Below are 23577 nucleotides of genomic sequence, written 5' to 3' on the forward strand. Positions count from 1 at the left end.
TGTGTTTGTGTACCTTACTTATATAAACATGTCAAAGAGCTTATAATAAGATATGTATAGGTGGGGATATTACAACAAGGAGAAATTATTATTTACACTGGGAGAAAAGCCTAAGTTCTCTTCTCCTCCTCCCTTCCCCACTGCCAGGATTCAAATCCCGTGGACCCCAGTGATTATAATTTGGTTGGGGAAGAAGGTTTGTCTTAAGGAATAGTGGGAATTTCCTTCTGTCTCCCAGTGGGAAACTTTGAATGTCAGAATAATTAAACTAAACATATCCTTTCAGAAGATATTTATTGAATTTTACATGCCAGACAATGAGCTACATACTAAAAAAATTTTAAAACATTTTCTCATAGTATATAGGGAGGAAGTGATTACAAGCACAGGTTTTGGAGTTTGACAGATTTGAGATCACATTCTGACTTGTTTTAGTTGCTAGGTGTATGATTTGTGGCAAGTTATTTGACCCATGGAAGCCTCAGTTTTCTCATCCTGTAAAAGACTCATTTCATAGGATTTTGGGGTTAAATTAATGCACCTAAAGTGCTTAGCCCAGTTTCTGGCATATAGTAAGCATTTCAATAATTATTATCTGCTGATGTGATGACGATGAAGGTCGTCATCGACCTTTAGTAGGGAGTAAATACAGTGGAGGGAAAGTGAGGTTTTTTTGAGGGGTGCGGTAGGGACAGGAGACTAAAATGTAGAAACAAGAGAAGTAACACGATTAAAAAAGCATGTTAGGAAGATTGATATTCTCCATGGTTTTTATAGTCAATATAGTAAATCTTTACTAAACACAATCTTTTTGATTCACCTGTGGTATTTTTGCTTGGCGAGAGCAGTAATTTTTCTTGCAAGATAAGGGACAACTATCTGGGAAATCAGATTACTTTGGTCTCAGGATGTCTTAGATGGGACCTACTTTCTTGCTCTAATTACTTTTTTGTAGATTTTCTTCAGCTTTCCTCATATTATACTAACATTTAAGCTTTTCTCATACTATAATGAGGTTTTTTTCTGATTGTATGTTGAGAACAGCAGTGGTGTTCAGGTGTAAGAATAATTTTTGAAGTTTAAATGCAGTTGATGTACAGTGAGATTTTGTATTAAGGCATAGTAACAACTTCTTTGGGTTGTAGCCCCAAATAGTCAAATCAGGAGTTTGGAGGAAAATAAGGGAAATTTATTTTAATGGTATGTAATTTGGGCTACATAATTAGGGCAAATATAATAAGGTGATTCTCAGTATGATTTGGATACCCCAGATTTACATTTGCAGCACACAGGCGCAGCTCTGCAGTTCCTTTCAGAAGACAAAACCAGTGCCAGCTCCAGTTCTTCAGCGTGCCCAGGAACCGAGCATAGAGACAGAAGGAAGCAAGGTTAATTGTCTACTTCCTTCAGGATGGAGAAAAGGAGTCGTGGTTTCTCTGTAAACTTTCCCTTGAACTTTATTTCAGAGAAACTAAGAAAAATTATTTTACTTGTGCAAAAGTCTAGTCTGGGAAGGTGACTTTTTTTTTTTTTTTTGTGGTACACGGGCCTCTCACTGTTGGGGCTTCTCCCGTTGCGGAGCACAGGCTCCGGACGCGCAGGCTCAGCGGCCATGGCTCACGGGCCCAGCCGCTCTGCAGCATGTGGGATCTTCCCAGACCAGGGCACGAGCCCATGTCCCCTGCATCGGCAGGTGGACTCTCAACCACTGTGCCACCAGGGAAGCCCGAAGGTGACATTTTTAAAAAGAAGAAATAGGCAGCCAGTGTAAGAGGCATATTATAAATCAGGAATTAAGGGGTTTACTAAGTGTCCATCATCGGATGAATGGATAAAGAAGATGTGGCACATATATACAATGGAATATTACTCAGCCATAAAAAGAAACGAAATTGGTAATGAGGTGGATGGACCTAGAGTCTGTCATACAGAGTGAAGTAAGTCAGAAAGAGAAAGACAAATACCGTATGCTAACACATATATATGGAATTTAAGAAAAAAAAATGTCATGAAGAACCTAGGGGTAAAACAGGAATAAAGACACAGACCTACTAGAGAATGGACTTGAGGATATGGGTAGGGGGAAGGGTAAGCTGTGACAAAGCGAGAGAGTGGCATGGACATATATACACTACCAAATGTAAAATAGATAGCTAGTGGGAAGGAGCCGCATAGCACAGAGAGATCAGCTCGGTGCTTTGTGACCACCTAGAGGGGTGGGATAGGGAGGGAGGGTGGGAGGGAGACACAAGAGGGAAGAGAGATGGGAACATATGTATACATATAACTGATTCACTTTGTTATAAAGCAGAAACTAACACACCATTGTAAAGAAATTATACGCCAATAAAGATGTAAAAAAAAAAAGAATTAAGGGGTTTAGAAGTGATGATCAGAAGATTTGGGAAAAATTGATGATGGTTTATATCCTCAATTAATACTGATTTTCATTGAACACTTTAATGTTTATTGATCGCTTAGTAGGTGCCAGACTGTGCTAAGTGCTTTACTTGCTTTAGTTCCCTTAATTTTCACAAGTGATTGGAAAGGTACTTTTCTGTTATTAGCCTCAATTTACAGATGGGAGGCTGAGGCTTTGAAAAGCTAATTAGTTTGCTCTTGCGCACAAAACTAGTAACTGGTGATGGGGACTGTCCCCCAAACCCCAATTCTTACAATTACACTATTATAATTATGTCTCTTGTTTGTTTTGTATGAGGATTCCAGGACAGATATTGGGAAACTTGATTTCTATTACTGGTTCTGACTTGGTGAAAATTCTGGGAAAATTAAGCAATCTGCTCTGCATCTTCTTCTGAGCCTTCTTCTCATCAAACTTGGCCTCCCTTCTGGTATCTTCTGCTTCCTATGTCTGTCAGTTTCAGAAACCAGAGGCTGGTACTGGCATTATCCATAAATGTTCAAAACAGACAGCTGGAAATAGGGTTGAAGCCAAGTAAAGGTGTATATAGCATTTTTGGAATTTTGAAGATGATTTGATCAGTTGATTTAACTATGTCCATATTTCATGATGAAATCATGGAAAAACTTGCCTTGGAAGACAGATACCTGATAAAAGTAGTTAATTTCTTACTACAGCTAGTCATCATTATTGTCATCCCTGGCATTAACTGTTTTGGTCAACAAACGTTAGTGTTCTTGTGGGTAACTTATTTTGATCTCCTTAATGATAATGACGCTATTGTATTAATAGCTTACAAATTATGAGTTTATTGACAGGTTTTTGGTTTAGGTTATTGCAGTGTCTGAGTCACTGCTTGCTAAGGATGTTCATTAGGAAACAGTAAATTGTTTCCCATCCTCAACACCCTAAAAATTGATATTTGAGTATTTTCTTTCTTCCTTCCTTCTTTCCTCCCTGCCTTCCTTCCTTCCTTCCTTTTTGTATTTGGTGAACAGAAGCACTTATTTAGTCAGTTCTGCTATACTGCTTGTTTTGAGAATGTGAATTCTAATGTGATTGATAGACATTTACCAACTACCTCAGTTTACCTTGTGTGTTGAGTTATACCCATCCACATTTGGTGTTACAACTTTATACTTGGTATCTGATAACCCTCCTTCTGTCACTTTATAACTCACAAGTTGCAACCCTCTGACATTCACTTCCACAAGCAAATCTCAGGTGTTTCTCAAGGTAAAGTACCATATTTATTGTGGTATTTATTACTTAGCCATTTGGTATGTGTAAAATTGTGTTTGTTTTTTTCCCATAAGTGCTCTGGTTTTTATTGCATAATTGTGCGTAGAATTGTAGGATGGGTTTTCTTATTATGCAAGTCTATTATTTTTATAGTTAAATATTTTGTAGCTACATTTTAATTATGTCTAGAATTTATTTTTGTATATGGGTAAAAGTAGGAATCCATCAATCCCTCCTACCCCCTTTTTTTCCTTTAATGGCCAGCCATTTGACCCAGCATCTACTGAACCTCTTCCTCTTTTGCTCTTGCCTTAGTCTGACATTTTATCTTTATCCTATACTTAATTTTGGGGGGGTTCTCTCTGTACCTATAACAATACATTATTATTTTAATTATTAATGCTTTATGTCAACTGAAGCTTTATCTCTGGATATCTGTTGGGAATTAAAATAAATTAATGTATTGGTATAGATGGATTCTTGTTCTTAAAAGTCCTATTAGTGTTTTGACACTAATAAGAATGTTTAACTTTGTTTGACAATTAGTGTCTATAAACTGCCCTAGAAACCATCCTTAGGTCTAAAAACCATGCTTATAAAGATAATGATTTTTGTGATTGTATTTTTAAGATAGGGGATATGATGAGAGGATGTTACTTACACTTTTTTCTTTAAGTATTTTTTAACCCCTAAAAAATTATGTCAGTAAACCAGCAGAATAGTTTTAATTCATTAGGATTATTTTCACACAGTACCTAAAGGTGGGTAGATAGGCATGTGAAGTTTTTTGTACTACCAGGCATTTTGTGAATACCTCTGTCACTGAATTTTATAATAAGCCATTTATAAGGTTTCTTGTTCACCTATTGGCTCTACGTTTCTTGAGGGCAGGACAGTGTTGCTATCCTAGTATCCAGCATGGTGCTAGGCACATAGCAGAGACTTAAGAAATGTTTGTTTACTTAATCCTGTAAGTAATCTCTCCCTCTTGTAAATTCCCATTACATTTTGTATTTCTCTTGTGATACCTTTAGCACCTTCTCTCTTGAATTGTGCGTGGGTTCACTTTTCCTTAATTCTCATTACCTGCCTGGATGCTCCTTTTAGGCAGGAACTGTTATTAACCTTTTAAAAATTTCCTCCAGTATCTGTTCAAGGCCTTATCTTAGCTCGTTCATAATAAAGATTGAATAAATAGTAGATCAAAAGACACTTTATTTAAAAAATTTATTTCTAGGTTACTACTAGAAAAAGATTAGAGGTAGCTTTGCCATCTGTATTTTACGTGTTTTAGAAGTAGAGAAGTATTCCTAAGCCCAAGAATATAATTTGTAAAGAATTTTAGCTAATGTATGTTATTAAAATAAAGTTTCTGCTGTGTGTGTATATGTTTTGGTTGTTTCTTGATGTTATTTATAAGAATGCTTAGTGCCTGGACTTTGCCTCTAAAATAGTTTAATTTTAACTTCACAGGCATGCTGGACTGGTTCATTATATGGTTTGGAGAAACCAAGGGAAAGCAAATGATGCAGGGAGTGGTAGTGACAGTTCTGTAAATACTCTTTTCATTTGACCTTTTACTGAACTGGTAACAAAACAGTTCTCTAATGTAACTTTACATTTTTTTGTTAGAAAATGGGTATATTAAGAAGGATCTAAACTTTTAAACTTAAAAAAATGATTTTTAATTTTGGGGGTATATATGTCACTGGGTATGCATTGAAACAATGTAGGTTGGTGGGATAACTGAGGAGGCAGCCAACTTGAAAGGCAAAGGTTTTCTAGAGTGCTCTCTCATCCTTCACCCTGTGAGATCTTATCTGCTTTTTGGGGGAGTCAAAGAAAATTTATGTCAACTTAATAATTTAAAAATTTATACTGACATCAATAATGAATAAATACTTTTGAGATGATGAAAATGTTTTGGAACTAGACAGAGATCGTGAATGTACTATGGGTCAACTGATTTTTATTTATTATTATTATTATTATTATTTTTTTTTTTTGTGGTACGCGGGCCTCTCACTGTTGTGGTCTCTCCCGTTGCGGAGCACAGGCTCCAGACGCAAAGGCTCAGCAGCCATGGCTCACGGGCCCAGCCACTCCGCGGCATGTGGGATCTTCCTGGACCAGGGCATGAACCCACGTCCCCTGCATCGGCAGGCGGACTCTCAACCACTGCACCACCAGGGAAGCCCTATTATTTTTTAACATTAATACAAATACATTTAATTAAAAATTCACATTTATCTTCCTTTCAACATTGTATTCATCTCTTACGGAAACCACTGAGAAGTTTTGTGTATCTTCTCTCACAAGTTTTACTCCACAGTTTTAAGTACATATGTGTATCTAGTACAGGTCAACAAACTCATAGTTTTTAAAATTATAAGACTGTACTGCACACACTGCTCTGTTACTTGCTTTTTTTCACTTAAGGATAAAGCTTGGAGAATTTTTAATCTTAGAAGAGATGTGCTGCATACTGTTTAAACCATACACAGTGTTCCATAGTTCATAGTATTTCCTATGCCAAAATTTAATCATTTCCGTATTAATGGGTCCTCTCTTCCTCTCTGCCTCCCTCATTCTGTGCCTTCTTTCATTCTTTTTTAAAAAAATTAAGAAGCTTTATATTTTAGAGCAGTTTTAGATTCACAGCAAAGTTAAGTAGAAAGTACAGAGTTCTTATGTACCCCCTGTCCCCACAGATACACAACCTTCCCCACAGTCAGCATCCCACATTTCAGTGGTACATCTGTTAAAATTGACGAACCTACATTGACACATCATTATCACCCAAAGTCCATAGTTTACATTAGGGTTCACTCTTGGTGGTATACATTCTGTGGGTTTTGACAAACGTATAATGACATATATCTACAATTGTAATATCATACAGAATATTTTTGCTGCCCTAAACATCCTCTGCTCTGCCTAATCATCACTCCCCCCAACCCTTAGCAGCCACTAATCTTTTTAGTATTCATAGTTTTGCCTTTTGTAGAATGTCACATAGTTGGAATCTTACAGTCTTTTCAGATTGGTTTCTTTCACTTAATATGCATTTAAGTTTCCTCCATGGTTTTTCATGGCTTGATAGCTCATCTCTTTTTAGTGCTGAATAATATTCCATAATCTGGATACCACAGTTTATTTATCTACTCACCTGCTCAAGGACATCTTGGTTGCTTCCAAGTTTGGGCACTTATAAATAAAGCTGCTATACATACCCATGTCTTCCTTTATTTTTCATACACTGCTAGAGTGAGCATCCTTGTGTGGACATTACAGTGAGATGATTGAGAGTAAGATGGAGCCCATCATCAATTTCTCCCCTTACTTGAGAAATTAATTGCCCTACATTCCTTCCTGTGCCCTCAAATCTTGAATGAGATTGCATGATTTGATGCTATTCAGTGCAGTTCAGAATTTCTCAGAGAAATTACCATTGTTTATCTGTGGACAGAGCTCAGCTAATTTTGTTCAGTCCAAAGACTTCTCTGGATATAACTTGTTCAAAAAAGTTAAAGTATGAGCAGACATTTTATGATTATTGTATATTATACTGGATACTCTGGATTTTCCCTTAGTCCTTCCGTCTTTATATTGTCACTGTCCCTTATCTTTGATTAATTGTAGGTACTTCCGGAGTTATTTAATGGAATGTATCTGACACATCTAGCAATTTACCTCAGTCAACATCCAATGGAAAGCCATTCTTGATAATATACTGGTCATTCAACATGCCTTTCACAGATGGAAAAACATGCAATTTCCAGATAGTGGACAGATGATTCTTCATTCTTGTATTGATTTTGTCCTATCATTGTTTATCCTTTTTTTTTTTTAATGTAGAGTTTTAACCTTTTTTCAAAAGCCCCAGTTTATGCTGCTGGATTTATTTTTTTTTATTATTATTTTTTTTTGCGGTACGCGGGCCTCTCACTGTTGTGGCCTCTCCCATTGCGGAGCACAGGCTCCAGACGCTCAGACTCAGCGGCCATGGCTCACGGGCCCAGCCGCTCCGCGGCATGTGGGATTCTCCCGGACCAGGGCACGAACCCGTGTCCCCTGCATCGGCAGGAGGACTCTCAACCACTGCACCACCAGGGAAGCCCTGGATTTATTTTTTAACTAATATTCTCATGGTTCACATTATTGCATTTGTCATTGGTTATTTACTTCTTCTGTTACAGTTATGTGCATACTTTTTTGAGATCTTCTTTTCTTCTCTATTTCTCTCTTAAATTATTTGTGAGTCCATTTTTTGGAACCCCCCTCATGCCTTTAACAAATACTCACTAAATGCCTTTTATGTACCATCTTCTGTGTCTGGTGCAAGGTTTTCAGTGGTAACCTCGCTTTTACAGTCTAGTGAGATAAACATATACTAAATAAACACTAAACAACTTTATAGTCATTAATTACATTCTTGTGCCATGTTTTCTTTAAGGTTTTCTGTATGAGGAATATGCTATCTTTTAGATATTTTAAAATCAAGGATATGTACTTAAGTGCTTAGCATCTTCCATTAAAACCATGTATTATAAAATGATATTATCATATTTTCCAACATTTCCATCATATCTGCATCATTAAGCACTGCATCTTTCCCTGTAATGTTTAAAATTTTTCTTTGAAATGTTTAGTAAGCCATGGGTATGTGTGTGTGTTTTTTCCCCTTGCAAAACTTTCTCTGAAGGGAAGGGTAATGCTCAAAAATGAGTGGCATCTACTTTAAAGATCTATAGTTTACTTTTCAGTTATACCAACAGATTTGTTTTCAAGGGGACTCTGATAAAGGCAGTATCCAAATATTGTGGAGAGAATTCTAGAAGGAGATTTTGTTGGTTTTCTGGATAGGGAAAGGTGATAATTCATCATTTGGATCAGTATGTATTTTTGTTTTTGTAATTAAAATTCTACAGACAATATCTTAGTTTATTACTTTTCCTTGTTTTTTATTTTCTTACTGTTGAAAACATTTTCTTCAGATCCTATAGAACTTTAACAGCATGTTAATAGTATAATTTATCTACTAGGTGTAGTTCCAATGTCAAGCAACTTGTTTCTAGAATGAGAAAACAAAAAAAAGTAAGAATAAATCAATCTACCACAAAACCAGAAATAAGAATAAAAATGATACCAAACCACTGATAATGGAAGACAATTTAGGAGCACAGATTATTTTTTTTTGAAGCTGGCTAACAGAACGCAAAATGTCTGATATGGAAAAGTTAAAGGGAATCCTGCGATTATTTAGCCTGAATGGTGCAGAAGTGCTTAAGAGTTAATTTGATTACATTATTATTACATAAATATTTAAATGAAGGGGATATTGTGCTCCTTTTTTGAATAACAGGATAAGAAAAGGGCTTTCTATGTGCAGGAGGGATGAACATTGAAAATGAAAACTGATTATCCACTAATAAAATAGTGCAAGAAGGTATTGAGATAGGACATTGAATTTCCAGCCTTGGTGGACCATTAGGGCCAGAATAGTCAATACTTTTCCTGAGGTTTAAGCCGTGTGTCACAAACATAGAAGCTTCGGGGTCATGTAGGTAACGTAAGGTTTGAATCAGTTAAGTACAAGACAATTAGAAATGATTGGGGGTCTGTGAATGTTGTTCATTATTCTCCTGCCAGAGATTCACTTGCCAGGACTTTAGATTATTTTTCCTAGAGAGTTAACATTTAAAAAAATTTGGATCTGAAACTTGGAAAAGTAGGGTGAAATTTAGCCATATATTACTGTCATAAATCCAATTAGATCAAACTGTCATTTTCCACTTAGCTTCAGGTTTGTAGAGTTTCTGTATTAATATTTTATTACAATAAATTTTCTAGTGGTGGGTTAACTTGAATAAGAAAGTCATTTTATCAAAATGTAGCAATGAGATGGATAATTAGCCTTAAATAAGTATTTTATGTTTCATTTCATTCTTTATACATTTTAGTCAATTTTAATAAAATGTTTTAGGACTACCAAAGACCAAAAAAACCCCTCTATACTTCAAAAAGTGATTATCATTATAATTAATTTATTTCACCCGTCATCATTTTTACTTAAATTAACTGTAGAATGTTATCTTGGCTTATTTTTAGATATAAAATTTTTATTCTTTTTTACTCCTAGTTTTAGTAAATTTTAAGCAATAATTCATTTTTCTTCTAATAAAAATCTGTGCCTATACTTTTTTTCCTTTTGAAACTTTGAAGAACTATACATATATAGCAGTAAGGTCTGAGTTAGGCAGAAGTTTGAAGTATGTCTAGAATTTTCTTGATTTTTCCTCAGATAAAAATTTGAACTTGACTAAAATTTCTGTACCCTTCTCTGACGCACAATCATTTTAGTCTTCATTATTCTAGTTAGTTCATAACCTGTTTTTGTCTGTTGAAGCTTACTTATATTATATCTGTTTACCTCTTTACCAAGTTAATACTCTGATTAATCAAGTCTTTGCTCAATTATTCATTGATTTATTTACTAATTTAAGAAGTGTTGAGAACCTCCTATGAGCTAGGCATCGAGGATAAAGAGTAAGATCAGATTTCTCTACAAGAGATTCGATTTGGACAGTGATATACAAACTAAAGAAATTAATTGATTAATTTAGTAAATATTTATTTGGTACCTGCTGTTTACCAGGCATTATTCTCCGTTATGGGCTTGCAGCAGTGAGTTAAATAAGCAGCTTTCATACCCTTGTGAAGCTTATATTCTAGTGGGGGAACTGACAGTAAAAAAAAACAGGTATATAATACATCATTTAGAGATCAGTATTTGAAGAAAAATAAAGAATAGAAAGAGATGGGTGAGGGCTTTGGAGCATAAATCATTCCACAGAGTTGCCCTCCTTGAATTAAAAGGAGCTGGTCTTTTGTACTCCTGCACTAATGAGTCATTGGTGGCTCTAGTCAGTCTAGAGCAGTTGTCTGGTAAAGGGGGAGCAGCTCTCAGCCAATAGTAACACCTGGAGGGACGGATGCACTGATCCTGTAATGAGGATCTGGGTGGGACATCATAGTGTCCACTAAAGCAGGATATCTTTACTCCCCCCACCCCCAAATGAGTTTTGTCATAATTTTTCTTGATGCATTTGCAAAGACTAATGCCAACCTGTAGCAGTACTTTAAAAAAAAATTTACTAGAGTAAGGTAAAATAAGTATGTGGTAGTGCCACAAAAAGGTAAATAAACGTATTCTAAAAACAAGAACCAAATGGAATACTGCTTCTGGGAGTTTTAGTTTGGATCGCTAGATTTAGAAATTTCATCGTTTCAGCTCTTTTAAATAGATTTATTAAGCGTTTCTTATTTAAGAAGAGACACTGAGGAGGACAAAGAGCATGGGTTCAAATATGACCTTAAGCATTTATTAGCTGTATAACTGTGGACATGCTATTTTGCTTTTCTTTAATTCAGCTTCCTTTTCTTTAAAATGAAGCAAATACTACCTGTCTTAAGGAGGTTTTGATGAGGACTAAATGAAATCATATGTGTATAATATTTTACATAATATGTATTTTTCTCACTTGTACACACGCAGAGAATCTGATATATAAGAAAATAGTTGTTCATTCTCTTCTAAGAAAATATAAATTTAAGAATTCTAAAGTTTGCTATTTAAATTTCACGGTATGTTTTAAAGCATGAAGTATATTTTTTATATATCCCTACATATAAAACAAATTTTTTAAGTCTTTCAAATATTAGTGAAGTAAGTACTTATCAAGCTTGGAACTTTTACTTCTCAGATAGTCTCTTAAAGTAAGATTAGGGGGCAGAAACCCTAAAAATGGCTCTCAAGTGCATATATAAAAGGAATATTTCGTAAATGCTTGAAATATTTTTAGGGTTCATCACCATATTTATCTTCACTGGAAAAAGAATAAGTTTATTTATTTATTTTTGTGATACGCGGGCCTCTCACTGCTGTGGCCTCTCCCGTTGCGGAGCACAGGCTCCGGACGCGCAGGCTCAGCGGCCATGGCTCACGGGCCCAGCCGCTCCGCGGCATGTGGGATCTTCCCAGACCGGGGCACGAACCCATGTCCCCTGCATCGGCAGGCGGACTCTCAACCACTGCTCCACCAGGGAAGCCCAAAATAAGTTATTTTTTGATGTTCACCTTAAATGTTGTTTTACACTGTATCTAATGACCTTGCTAAATTCACTTATTAATTCTAATGGTTTATAAATTCTTTTAGGTTTTCTAAGTAAGTAATCATACTGTTTGTGAAAGTGGCATTTTTGTTCTCATTCTTTATGCTTTCTATTTCATGTTCTTAGCTATTTGTACTGGCTAAGACCTTCACGGCCATGTTAAGTGCAAGTAGTGATAATAGGTGGTCACATTCTTCAGTCTCGGGGAATGTTTGCAGTCATTCACCATTTAGTATGATGTTTGCTATAGGCTTTTTATTTTTTTTAATATATTTATTTTTGGCTGCGTTGTGTCTTCATTGCTGCGCACGGGCTTTCTCTGGTTGCAGCGAGCGGGGCCTGCTCTCTGTTGCAGTGCGGTGGCTTCTTTTGTTGTGGAGCATGTGCTGTAGGTGCGCAGGCTTCAGTAGTTGGGCTCGTGGGCTCAGTAGTTGGGGCTCACCGGGTCTAGAGCGCAGGCTCAGTAGTTGTGGTGCACGTGCTTAGCTGCTCTGTGGCATGCGGGGTCTTCCCAGACCAGGAATCGAACCCGCGTTCCCTGCATTGGCAGGCAGATTCTTAACCACTGCGTCACCAGGGAGTTCCTCTATAGGCTTTTTAAAAGATACACTTTATGATATTAAAGAGCTTCTCTTTTATTTCTTGTTTGTGTAAGTTTTTTAAAAAATAATGAATGAATGTTGAATTTTATCAATTGGTTTTGTTTCATCTATTGATAATATGATTTATTTCTTTTGTTACATGGTAAATTATATTGATTTTCATGTGTTAAATCATTTTTCATTTCTGAATTAAACCACCACTTGGTCCTGATCTATATATTGGTAGATTTGATTTTGCCAGTATTTTGTTTAGAATTTTTGTACTTATGGCAAAAGAGAGGTCTGTAACATTTCTTTCCTGTAACAACCTTGTTGACTTTTGTTATCAAGCTTATGCTGTCTTTAGAAAACATGTTTGGAAATGCTTCCTATTCTTCTGCGGTCTGGAAAAATTTGTGTAAGATTGATATTATTTCTTCCTTAAATTGTTGAAATCATCTGGGCCTAGAGTTTCTTTTGTGGCAGTGTGTTTTTACCTCATATAAAAAAATTCAAACATATAGATATTTAACATAATTTTACATTTAACACATGTATATCTACTACTTAGAATCTTGTGTTAGCATTTTGCTATAATTGCTTTATTACATGTGTGCCTTCACTTCCCTCTATCCATCCATCATTTTGTCTTATTTTTTTAATGCATTTCAAAGTAATTGGATATGTCAGTATGCTTTCCTCTAAATATTTAAGCATGAATATCATTAAGTAAAGTTGAATATTTTCTTACTTTTTTCTTCTGAAGTAAAATTTATATGCAATGTGATGCATAAATCTGGTGTGAACATTGGCTGAGTTTTGACAAATGTATGCATATGTGTATCCCAAGCTCCCTCAAGATACGGAATATTACCATCATACTGGAAAATTTACTCATGCCTTTTCTCAGTTAATTCTCATATCTATTCCTAAGAGACAACAATTATTCTGATTTTTTTCTTACCATATATTAATGCATACATTTTATTAATTAATTTATTTTTGCTGTGTTGGGTCTTCGTTTCTGTGCGAGGGCTTTCTCTAGTTGTGGCAAGTGGGAGCCACTCTTCATCGCGGTGCGCACGGGCCTCTCACTATTGCGGCCTCCGTTGTTGCAGAGCACAGGCTCAAGACGCGCAGGCTCAGTAGTCGTGGCTCACGGGCTTAGTTGCTCCGCGGCATGTGGGATCCTCCTAGACCAGGGCTCGAACCCGTGTCCCCTGCATTAGCAGGCAGATTCTCAACCATTGCGCCACCAGGGAAGCCCAACTGCATACATTTTTAATGTAAGTTTCTTTTACTCAACATACTATATTTTGAGATTTATCTATGTTATTGAACATATTAATAGTTCATACCTTTTTATTGCTGAGTAGTATTCCACTGTAAGAATATCCCACAGTTTATCCATCTTCCTGTTGATGGGCACCTGTGCTAGTTTTTGGCTGTTATGAATAAAGCTGCTATGAAAACTGTTGTACTAGTCTTTTTAAGTACATATGTTTTCATTTCTCCTGGGTAAATATGTAAGGGGTGGAGTCATATGTTAGGTATATGCTTAGTTTTATAATAAACTCTCCAAAGCAATTGTATCATTATACTCCTAAAACAATGTATTAAGAATTTCAGTTGCTCTCCATCCCGGTCAATATTTGATATTGTCAGGCTTTAAAAAATTAGCTCTTCTGGTGGGAATATAGAGGTAGCTCGTTGTAATTTGTATTTACCCAATGACAGAATGTTGAGCTCCTTTTATATGTGTGTTAAAAAAGAAGATATATCTTTTTTTTTAAAGTGTCTATTCAAATCTTTTACCCATTTAAAAATTGAATTGTCTCTTTATTATCGAGTTGTAGGTGTTTTTTATATATCTTGGATGTTTATTTGTGTTAGGTATATGTTTTGTGCATAATTTCTCCCAGTTTGTGATTTGTCTATTCACTTACTTAATATTATTTTTGATGAGCAGATGTTTTTTTACATTTTAATGAATTTTTATGGTTATTACTTGCTGTGTCTAAGAATCCTTTGCCTGCTCTAAATAATAAAGATATTCTCCTGTGTTTTCTTCTGAAAGCTTTATGATTTTAGCATTTATGTGATGTTTGATGTTTGATTTACTTTGAATTAATTTTCATGTATAGTGTGAGACACAGATCAAGGTTAAGTTTTAAGAAATGGATATATATTTGTTCCACCACCATTTGTTGAAAAGACTTTCCTTTACCCGTTAATGACTTTGTTGAAAACAAATGACGGTATTAAGTATAGGTCTTTTTCTACACTAGCTGTTCTGTTCCATTGATCTATTTGATGAATCTTATGACAGTACTGTACTGTCACAGTTACTGGAGCTTTATAGAGTTAAGTCTTGATTTCAGGTCTTATAAGTGCTTTAGCTTTTTTTGGTAGTTTCCAAGATTGCTTTGGATGTTCTAGGCTCTTTGCAGTACCATATGCATTTTAGAATCAGCTTCTCAATTTACACACAAAAAAAATGCCTGCTGGAATTTGGTTGAGATTGTATTGTTTCTTTAGAGCAATATAGGGAGAATTGACAGTTTAACGATATTGAACCTTCCGATCTGTGAACATAGTATATAGGCATACCTTGTTTTACTATGCTTCACTTTACTGTGCCTTGCAGATATTGTGTTTTTTACATATTGAAGGTTTGTGGCAACCCTGAGTTGAGCAAGTCTATTGGCACCATTTTTCCAACAGTATTTGTTCACTTCATGTCTCTGACACAATTTGGTAGTTCTTGCAATATTTCAGACATTTTCATTTTTTATTATATTTGTTATGGTGATCTGTGATCAATGATCTTTTTTAAAATTGAGGTATGATTTATACAATATTATATTGGTTTCAGATATACAGCATAGTGATTCAATATTTTTACAGATTGTACTCCATTAAAAGTTACTACAAGAAATGGCTGTAATTCCCTGTGCTATACAATATATCCTTGTTGCTTATCTATTTTATGCACAGTAGTTTGTATGTCTTAGTCCCATACCCCTAACTTGCCTGTCCCCTTTGGTAACCACTAGTTTATTTTCTGTATGTGATCAGTGATCTTTGATGTTATCACTATAACTTGCTGAAGGCTTGGGTGATGGTTAGCATTAAAGTATTTTAAAATTAAGGTATATATAATGCATTGTTTTCTCAGACATAATGATATTGCATACTTAATAGACTACAGTATAGAGTAAATATAACTTTCATATGCACTGGGAAACCAAAAAATTCGTGTGACTCACTTTATTGTAGTATTTACTTTTTTGCAGTGGTCTGGAACCAAACCCACAATATCTCCGAGGTGTGCCTCTGTCTCTACTTATTTAGGTCTTCTTTAATTCTTTTTAAAGCAACCTTTTGTAGTTTTCAGTGTCTTTCGTTAAGGATTTTTGAGTCGATGTTCATGAGGTATGTAATCTGTAATTGTCTTTTCTTATAATCAGTTAGATTTTGTGATTAAGATCATGTTGCCCTCTTAAAATGTGTTGGGAAGTATTATTTTTATTTTCTTAAAGAATTTTTATAAGATTGGTGTTACTCTTAAATGTTTGCCAGACTTCACCAGTGAAATAGTCTGGCCCGGTACTTTTCTTTGTGGGAAAAGTTTTGATAAATTCAGTTTCTTTAATAGAGATAGAGCTAGTTGAGATTTTCTGCTCAACTTTGTGTTTCATTAAGTTGTATTTTTCAAAGAATTTGTTTCATGTAAAATGTTAAATTTGGTGTAAAGTCGTTCGTATATCTTCCTATTTAGAAAAAGGCTTTAGTATCTGAAATGATGTCCCCTATTTCATTCCTGATATTGGTAATTTCCATCTGTTTTTCTTGATCAGCCCTGCTACTAGGTTTTTCAATTTTGCTGCTTTTCAGAAATCCAGTGTTTGACTTTGTTGATTTTATCCATTTTGGATTTGTTTTCTGCTTCACTCATTTTTACTCTTTACTGTTTCTTTCCATTTACTTTCTTTGGATTTGGTTTGCTGTTTGTTTTTGAACTTCTTGAGATAGAAGTTTAGCTATTGATTTTGACCCTTCTGTTCTAATACTGCATTTAAGGTATACATTTATTTATAAGCATTGCTTTAGTTACATCCCATATGTTTCCCTAAGTCATTTTTTCATTATCATTCATTGCAAATTTTTTAAAATTTCCATTGTGATTTATTTACGTTTTTTGACTCATGGGTTATTTAGAAGTGCATCACTTAATTTTCAAGCAGTAGGGGATTTTCTCAATTTCTAAAAATTATTCACTTGTAATAATTTGCATTGTAGTCAGAGAATATACTCCTAAAGAGTTCAGTGCTTTGAAATTTATTGAGACTTGCTTTATAACCCAGCATATGGTCCATTTTGGTATATGTTTTGTGTATAGTTTGTGTATTCTCTTTTTATTTGGAAGAGCGTACTATACGTATACTTTGTAAGTCTAGTTGGTTAATTATGTAGTTCAAATCGTCTGTCAATATATCTTAAGTGAATTTTTTGTCTGCTTGATCTTGTAGCTATTGACAAATGTGTGTTGGTCTCCCACGTGATTATGGATTTGTCTGTATCATCTATTAGTCTTGGATATTTTTGCTTTGTATATTTTTAAGCTTTGTTGTTGGGTCCATTGAGGTTTAGAATTAGGGTATCTTCTTGTTGGTATGACTTTTTAATTATTAAGAAATATCTTGCCTTGTCTACTTTGATATTGGCATAGCTATGCTAGCTTCTTTTTAATTGATTTTTTTGTGGTATATCTTTTCTCATCATTTTATATTTAATCTTTCTGTGTCCATAAATAGTCTTTTAGTAGAGTATTTAACATAATAACAGATATAATTTAAGTTTAAAGCTACCAACATACTATTTATTTTATATTTTATCCACAGGTACTGTGCTTTTTCTCTCACTTCTTACCTTCTTTGGTTCAGTCAGATAGTTTAATCATTCTTTTTCTCACCTCAGTTAGCTTTTAATGGCTATCCTAGAAATTACTACATGAATTTTGAGTTGTTGCAGTCTAGTGTAAATTATTACTTCTGCCACTTCCTGCACAATGTAGACAGATATCTTGGACACTTTAACTTCATTTACCCCACTCCTCACTTTTCTGTCATTGTCGTTATGCATTTAAAATCTCTATATATTTTAAACTTAAATTAGTAATGTTATATTTTTTTACAATTATAGTTCATTCATATTTGCCAATATACTTACTTTTCTATGGCTCTTCCTTTTTGCATTTCTATGTTTTTTTCTAGTATTATTTTCCTTTGTTGGAAGAACTCCCTTTTAGTATTTCTTTTACTGATAAATTCCTTGTTTTTGTTCTGAAATCACCTTTATTTCATTTTCATTTTTCAAAACATTTAAAACTGTGAATAGATTTCTTGATTAGCACCTCTTTTCTTTCAAAAATTTTAAGCAGTCATTCCCTTGTCTTGTGCCATTCAGCATTTCTATTCAAAGTTATCCCTCAGTCTGTTGATTGTTGCTTCTTTCAGTGTGTTTATTTTTTCCCTAGCTGCTTAAAGATGTGGCTTTATGTCTCATCAGTGTTAGGAAATTCTTGATTGTTGTCACTTCATATAACGTTTCTTTCTTATTTTTTCTTTCTTTTTTTCTGGGATTTCAATGATATGTATGTTAGAACCTTTCAAAGGATTCCATATGCCTCTCATACTCTTCTGTAGTTTTCAACCTTTAATTTCTCTGTGCTTTGGTTTGGAGATTTTCTGTTAACCTCTGTTCTAATTCACATTTGCTCTGTTCAATCTGCTGCAGGTGCCGAGTACTGACACTTGGGAAATTTTGCTGTGCATAGCAAGGATATAGGAGCAGTAATTGGTCCTTGTGGGAGTACAGAGAGGGGCTTACTTATTTGTTTTTGGTTAGGACGTACTAGCATGTTTATGTTATGACTGGAATGATTCAGTAGAGAGAAAAAAATTAAAGCTGCGTGAGAGAGAAAAGGAAGATGACTTTTAGATAAAAGTTCTTGAGGTGAGAGAGGACATAATCCAAAGCACAGTCAGCAGGATTTTCCTTTGATAGGAGCGGGACATAAAGAGGTTAGTAGTATATTTGTATACTGATGTACTCATGTATATTAGTAGTCTCATGAGATGGAATTCTGGCTTGACCAATGGGAAATAGGCATCCGTTCTTAAGTTCTGAACTCTTAAACTTTGGGTGTGTGTATTGAGCATATGGGACAATTGTCCAAGAAATGGAGAGCTTGGTGAACTGTATTTATAGCAACCTAATTGTTTTCTATTTCTGTGTACCCTCAGTGATGTCTACCTTTGTCTCTTAGGGTACTCAAAGTATTATAGTATATTTTTAAGAAACAACATAAATGTTTAATTAAATTAAATTATTTAAATAAATGTTTCTCTCATGTAGTTAAAATTTCTGTACTATATATTTAAACAGAGTAGTTAATTCCTTATAGCACATTTAAAATTAATTCTTAATAGTATTTTGAATAGAAAACCAAGTTTTCTAACGTTTTCCCACATTTTCTTTTACAGTTTTGTGAATACTAGAATAGCACAACCATGTTTCGGAATAGTCTCAAGATGCTTCTTACTGGAGGGAAATCAAGTCGTAAGAATAGATCAAGTGGTGAGTGACTCTGCTACATTTATTCTGTGTGATGTTTTAGAAAAGAAAGTTTTCTTAGGGATCTGAATTAGTGCTACAACACTTTATATATTTATTAAATAGCTTATTTAATTTAGAAAAAAGTGTACATTCCTATAGGCTGTCAGACTCTTTATTAAGAGGAACACTTGATGAACACTCATCAGGAATAGTCAGGTAAAGGAAGAGTTAATGAAAGAAAAATATTTATTTCTGATATATGAGGGTATAATGCTTCTGTGAACTATGTATTAAAGACTTTCTAGACCTAAATTTACTTTTGAATTAACATGTAAAATTATTTCAGTCCTAGATACTCTTTGGGGAATGAGACTACAAATAATAGAAACTGTCCTCAAAGGGTTATACAGAAAGTGAAATATAAGTTGAACATTTTTCTAGTCATTAAAATAAAGATTTTTTAAAAATAACAAGAGTGTAATTCTTAGGCTTTTAAGGTAAAAACGAACCAAAACTGTATAGATACTTTTTTGGGAGAAATGTTGAAGATTAATGTACTAAATGTTTGTTTTCTGCAAATGGGTTGTTGGTATTTATCATATTCTTTTCTTTAATTGAAGTATAGTTGATTTACAATATTGTGTTAGTTTCAGGTGTGCATCATAGTGATTCAGTATTTTTTCAGGTTATATTCCATTATAGGTTATTATAAGATAATGGGTATAATCCCCTGGGCTATACAGTATGTCCTTGTTGCTATTATATCCTTTTAATCTTTTCAATTTCCTAATTTTTATGTATTTTACAAGTTTTCATAAGTAGTATGTTCATTATCATTCTCTTCAAATGTTTTTTAGCTCTCTTTGTGATTTCTTCTTGATCCATAGGTATTTAAAGTATAATTGTTAATTTCCAAACAGTTGATGATTTCCTGGTTATCTTATTATTAACTTACCTTATTTGTACTCTTATCAGAGAACCTATCCTGTATTTTATTCTTTTCATATTTATTGAGATTTCCCTTACAGCTCAGCATATGATCAATTTAGTCTAATGTTCTAGATGCACCAAATAATGTGGATTCTGCAGTTGTTGGGTGTAGTGTGGGTCAGTTTTTGTTAATGGTAGTCCTCAAACGTTTTATATTCTAACTTATTTTTTTAAAATTATTTACTGAGAAAGGTGTGATTAAATCTCACACTATGATTGTAGAATTGTCTGTATTTGAAAGATATCTTTAGATGCATTGAAATTTAGACTTACTATATCTTCCTGGTGAATTAACTGTTTTACCATAACAAAATGTCCCTCTATATATATATATATTTTTTGGCGGTACGCGGGCCTCTCACTGTTGTGGCCTCTCCCATTGCGGAGCATAGGCTCTGGACACGCAGGCTCAGCGGCCATGGCTCATGGGCCCAGCTGCTCTGTGGCATGTGGGATCTTCCCAGACCGGCGCACGAACCCGTGTTCCCTGCATCGGCAGGCGGACTCTCAATCACTGCGCCACCAGGGAAGCCCTGGATTTTTAATAATGCCTTTTGTTTGAAAGTTGATTTTGTCTAATGTTAGTATAGCTGTACTAGCTTTCTTTTGATTAGTATTTATAAGGTATAATTTGTTCCATTCTTTTATTTTCAACATATATATATGTTTATACTGTTAATAGCACATAGTTGAATTTTCCTTTTTTATTCATTCAGACAAGTTTTTCTCTTAAGGGAGATGTTGGTTCGTCTATAGTAATTCAACCAGTGATATATTTGGGTTTAAATATAACATATTGCTGTGTGTTTTGTGCTTGTCCTGACTGTTCTGTGCTTTTTCTCTCTCCTGTATTGCTTTATTTTGGATTGATCAAAAGATTTTTTATATTCCATATCTCTCCTTATTGACTTGGAGATTATATACTCTTATAATTCATTCAGTGGTTAGCTTAAAGATTAAAACATCAATCAAAGTTTGGTATCAATTTGTACTTTTACCCACTTCCTGGACAATGGAAGAGCCTTAGAATCTTTTCCTATATTTATTTAAATGCCACAAGACATTATTATTGTTTTATGTAGTCACTGTTGTTTGGGTTTATTCATGTATTTGACATTTTTATTGATATTTGTTCCCTCCTGCTTCCTTCACTTTCTAGATGGGATCACCAAATTTCTTTTTGTTTGTAAAACACCCTTTAAAATTTCCTTTAGTTGGGATCTTGATGTGGTGATTTTACTTTGTGTTTAGTTATCTGAAAGTGTCTTTATTTTGCCTTTATTTTTTGTAGGATGTTTTTGCTGGGAGTGGAATTATAGGTTGGCAGTTATTTTCTTTCAGCACTTTGAAATATTGTTCATTGTCTTCTGGCTTCTTGAATTATTTCTGGTGAAAAGTCAACTGTCTAATTGCTCCCTCTTTAAAGGCAATCTGATGTTTTTCTTTTTTGCTTTTAGTTTTCTACATTTACATTGATGTGCCTAGGAGTGGTTTTCTTTTTAATCTGTCTTTGTTTCTCTTCTATTTATTTATGTTTGTAGGGTTTTTTGAATCTGTGGCTTGATGACTTTCATCAGTTTTGGAAAGCTATTACTCATTATCTCTTCAAATTTTATTTTTTTCCCCTTTTTCTCTTTCTCCTTTCTTTCTAGGACTCCAGTTATGCATTTGATAGACTACATGCATGTCATCTATGTCTCTTACACTCTCTTTCTATCCTTTTGTCTCTATATACTTTATGCTGGATATTTTCTTTTTATCTATCTTATAGTTCACTGATTCACTTTCCATTGGTATATAATCTGTTCTTAACCACATTCAGTTCTTAATTTTAGTTTTTGTATATTTCAGTTCTAGAACTTCCATTTGCTTTTTAAATTTTTTTTTAATTTGGAAATAATTTTTTTTAATTAATTTTTTTTGGCTACGCCGTGTGGCTTGTGGGATCCTTGTTCCCCGAACAGGGATTGAACCCAGGCCCTTGGCAGTGAAAGCACAGAGTGCTAACCGCTGGACCTCCAGGGAATTCCCAAAATTTGGAAATAATTTTGAGCTTACTGAAAGGTTGCAGCAGTAGTACAAAGAACTCCATATACCCTTGCACAGATTCATGAACTTTTCACCGCACTTGTTTCATCATTCTCTCTCTATAAGTACACATGCACAGTGTCTCCATTTCTCCCCTACTTCACCCTTTCTCTCTCACTCACTCTTTTTTAAATCACTTGAGGGTGGGTTAAATACATCATGCCCCTTTACTCCTAAAAATTTCAACGGGTATTTCTTAAGGAAATTCTTTTTTATACCACAGTCCAGTTATCAACCTCAGGCAGTTTAAGATTGATATAATACTTTTATCCAATCTACCATCTATTCTCCAAATTTTGTCAGTTTACCTAGTAACTTTTAAAAAAAGAATTTTCCCTCTTCCTTTCCAAGATCCAGTCTAGAATAAGGTATTATATTACTTGTTATGTCTTTTTACTCTCATTTAATTCAAAACAGTTTCTCAGCCTTTCTTGACATGCTTGATGAATAACTAGAATGCTCCTAATTTTATATTTGTTCTGATTTTTTTTAATGATTAGATTCAGGGTATGTTTCTGTGGTCTGAATGTTACATACGTTCTTTTCTTTTTGGGTTATCACAGCTGGAGGCACATAATGTCCATCTGTCACTCATTAGTGATTTTGATGACCAAATCAGTGTACTGTCCAGTTTCTCTGCTATGTAGATACTAATTTTCCCCTTTCAACTTAAAAACAGTCTGCAGGTAGACACCATTAGGTTTTTATTTTTTTCTGTTCTTTGTCAGTACTATTCTCAATCTTGTCTCTTATCTTTTATAAATATAGACCTACTATATTTATATCTATATTTTTTTGTCTAACTCTAAATGTGTCTGTTTCTGTTGGTTTTTACTAATATAATTTTATTTCCTCCTATTCGTCTTTTTTTTTTTTCCATGAACTTTTCATTTTGGGTTAATTTTAGTTTTACAGAAAAGTTGCAAAGATAGTACAGAGAATTCCTGTATATCCTTTACCTAATTTTCCCAACTGTTACATCTTATATTACCATGGTGCATTTGTCAAAACTAAGAAACCAACATTGGTATATTGCTGTTAACTAAACTCCACACTTTTATTTGGATTTCATTAGCTTTTTCATTAAACTCCTCATTGTGTTCCAGAATTGAATCCAGAGAACTACATTGCATTTAGGTATTGCATCTCCCCAGACATTAACTGGATTTAGCAGAAGACGAATAATAGTTGATGTCACCCCACTGGTCACTTTTTGAAAGACACACACACAGAGTAACTCATACATGTCAGAGATCCAAGCTGCCTCCACATTTGTCACTTAAAGAAATGGTTTATCCAAAATTTATTTTCTGGTCAAGAACTGTGATTTCCTTAGACACCTACAGTTGTTTACTTTTGACACCAGGAGTAGGATTTTCTGTCACTTCACAACAACTAATCCATATAAAATAACTAGTAGAAAACAGTAAAGCCATATTAAGATGCAGATGCTGGGTA

At 34.4% G+C, this 23577-nt stretch overlaps 1 protein-coding gene across 1 annotated transcript in view; it reads left to right on the forward strand.

Moving 5' to 3' along the window:
* Nucleotides 1–23577, forward strand: part of TANC2 (tetratricopeptide repeat, ankyrin repeat and coiled-coil containing 2) — a 361552-nt gene that overhangs the window by 13970 nt on the left and 324005 nt on the right. Inside the window, exon 2 of the mRNA XM_060133247.1 lies at nt 18969–19062. Within this exon, the coding sequence (XP_059989230.1) occupies nt 18996–19062 (67 nt within the window). The 5' untranslated portion in view covers nt 18969–18995. The remainder of the gene's footprint in view (nt 1–18968; nt 19063–23577) is intronic.

Source organism: Lagenorhynchus albirostris, chromosome 20 (assembly GCF_949774975.1).
Source record: "Lagenorhynchus albirostris chromosome 20, mLagAlb1.1, whole genome shotgun sequence".
NCBI classification, from domain to species: domain Eukaryota; kingdom Metazoa; phylum Chordata; class Mammalia; order Artiodactyla; family Delphinidae; genus Lagenorhynchus; species Lagenorhynchus albirostris.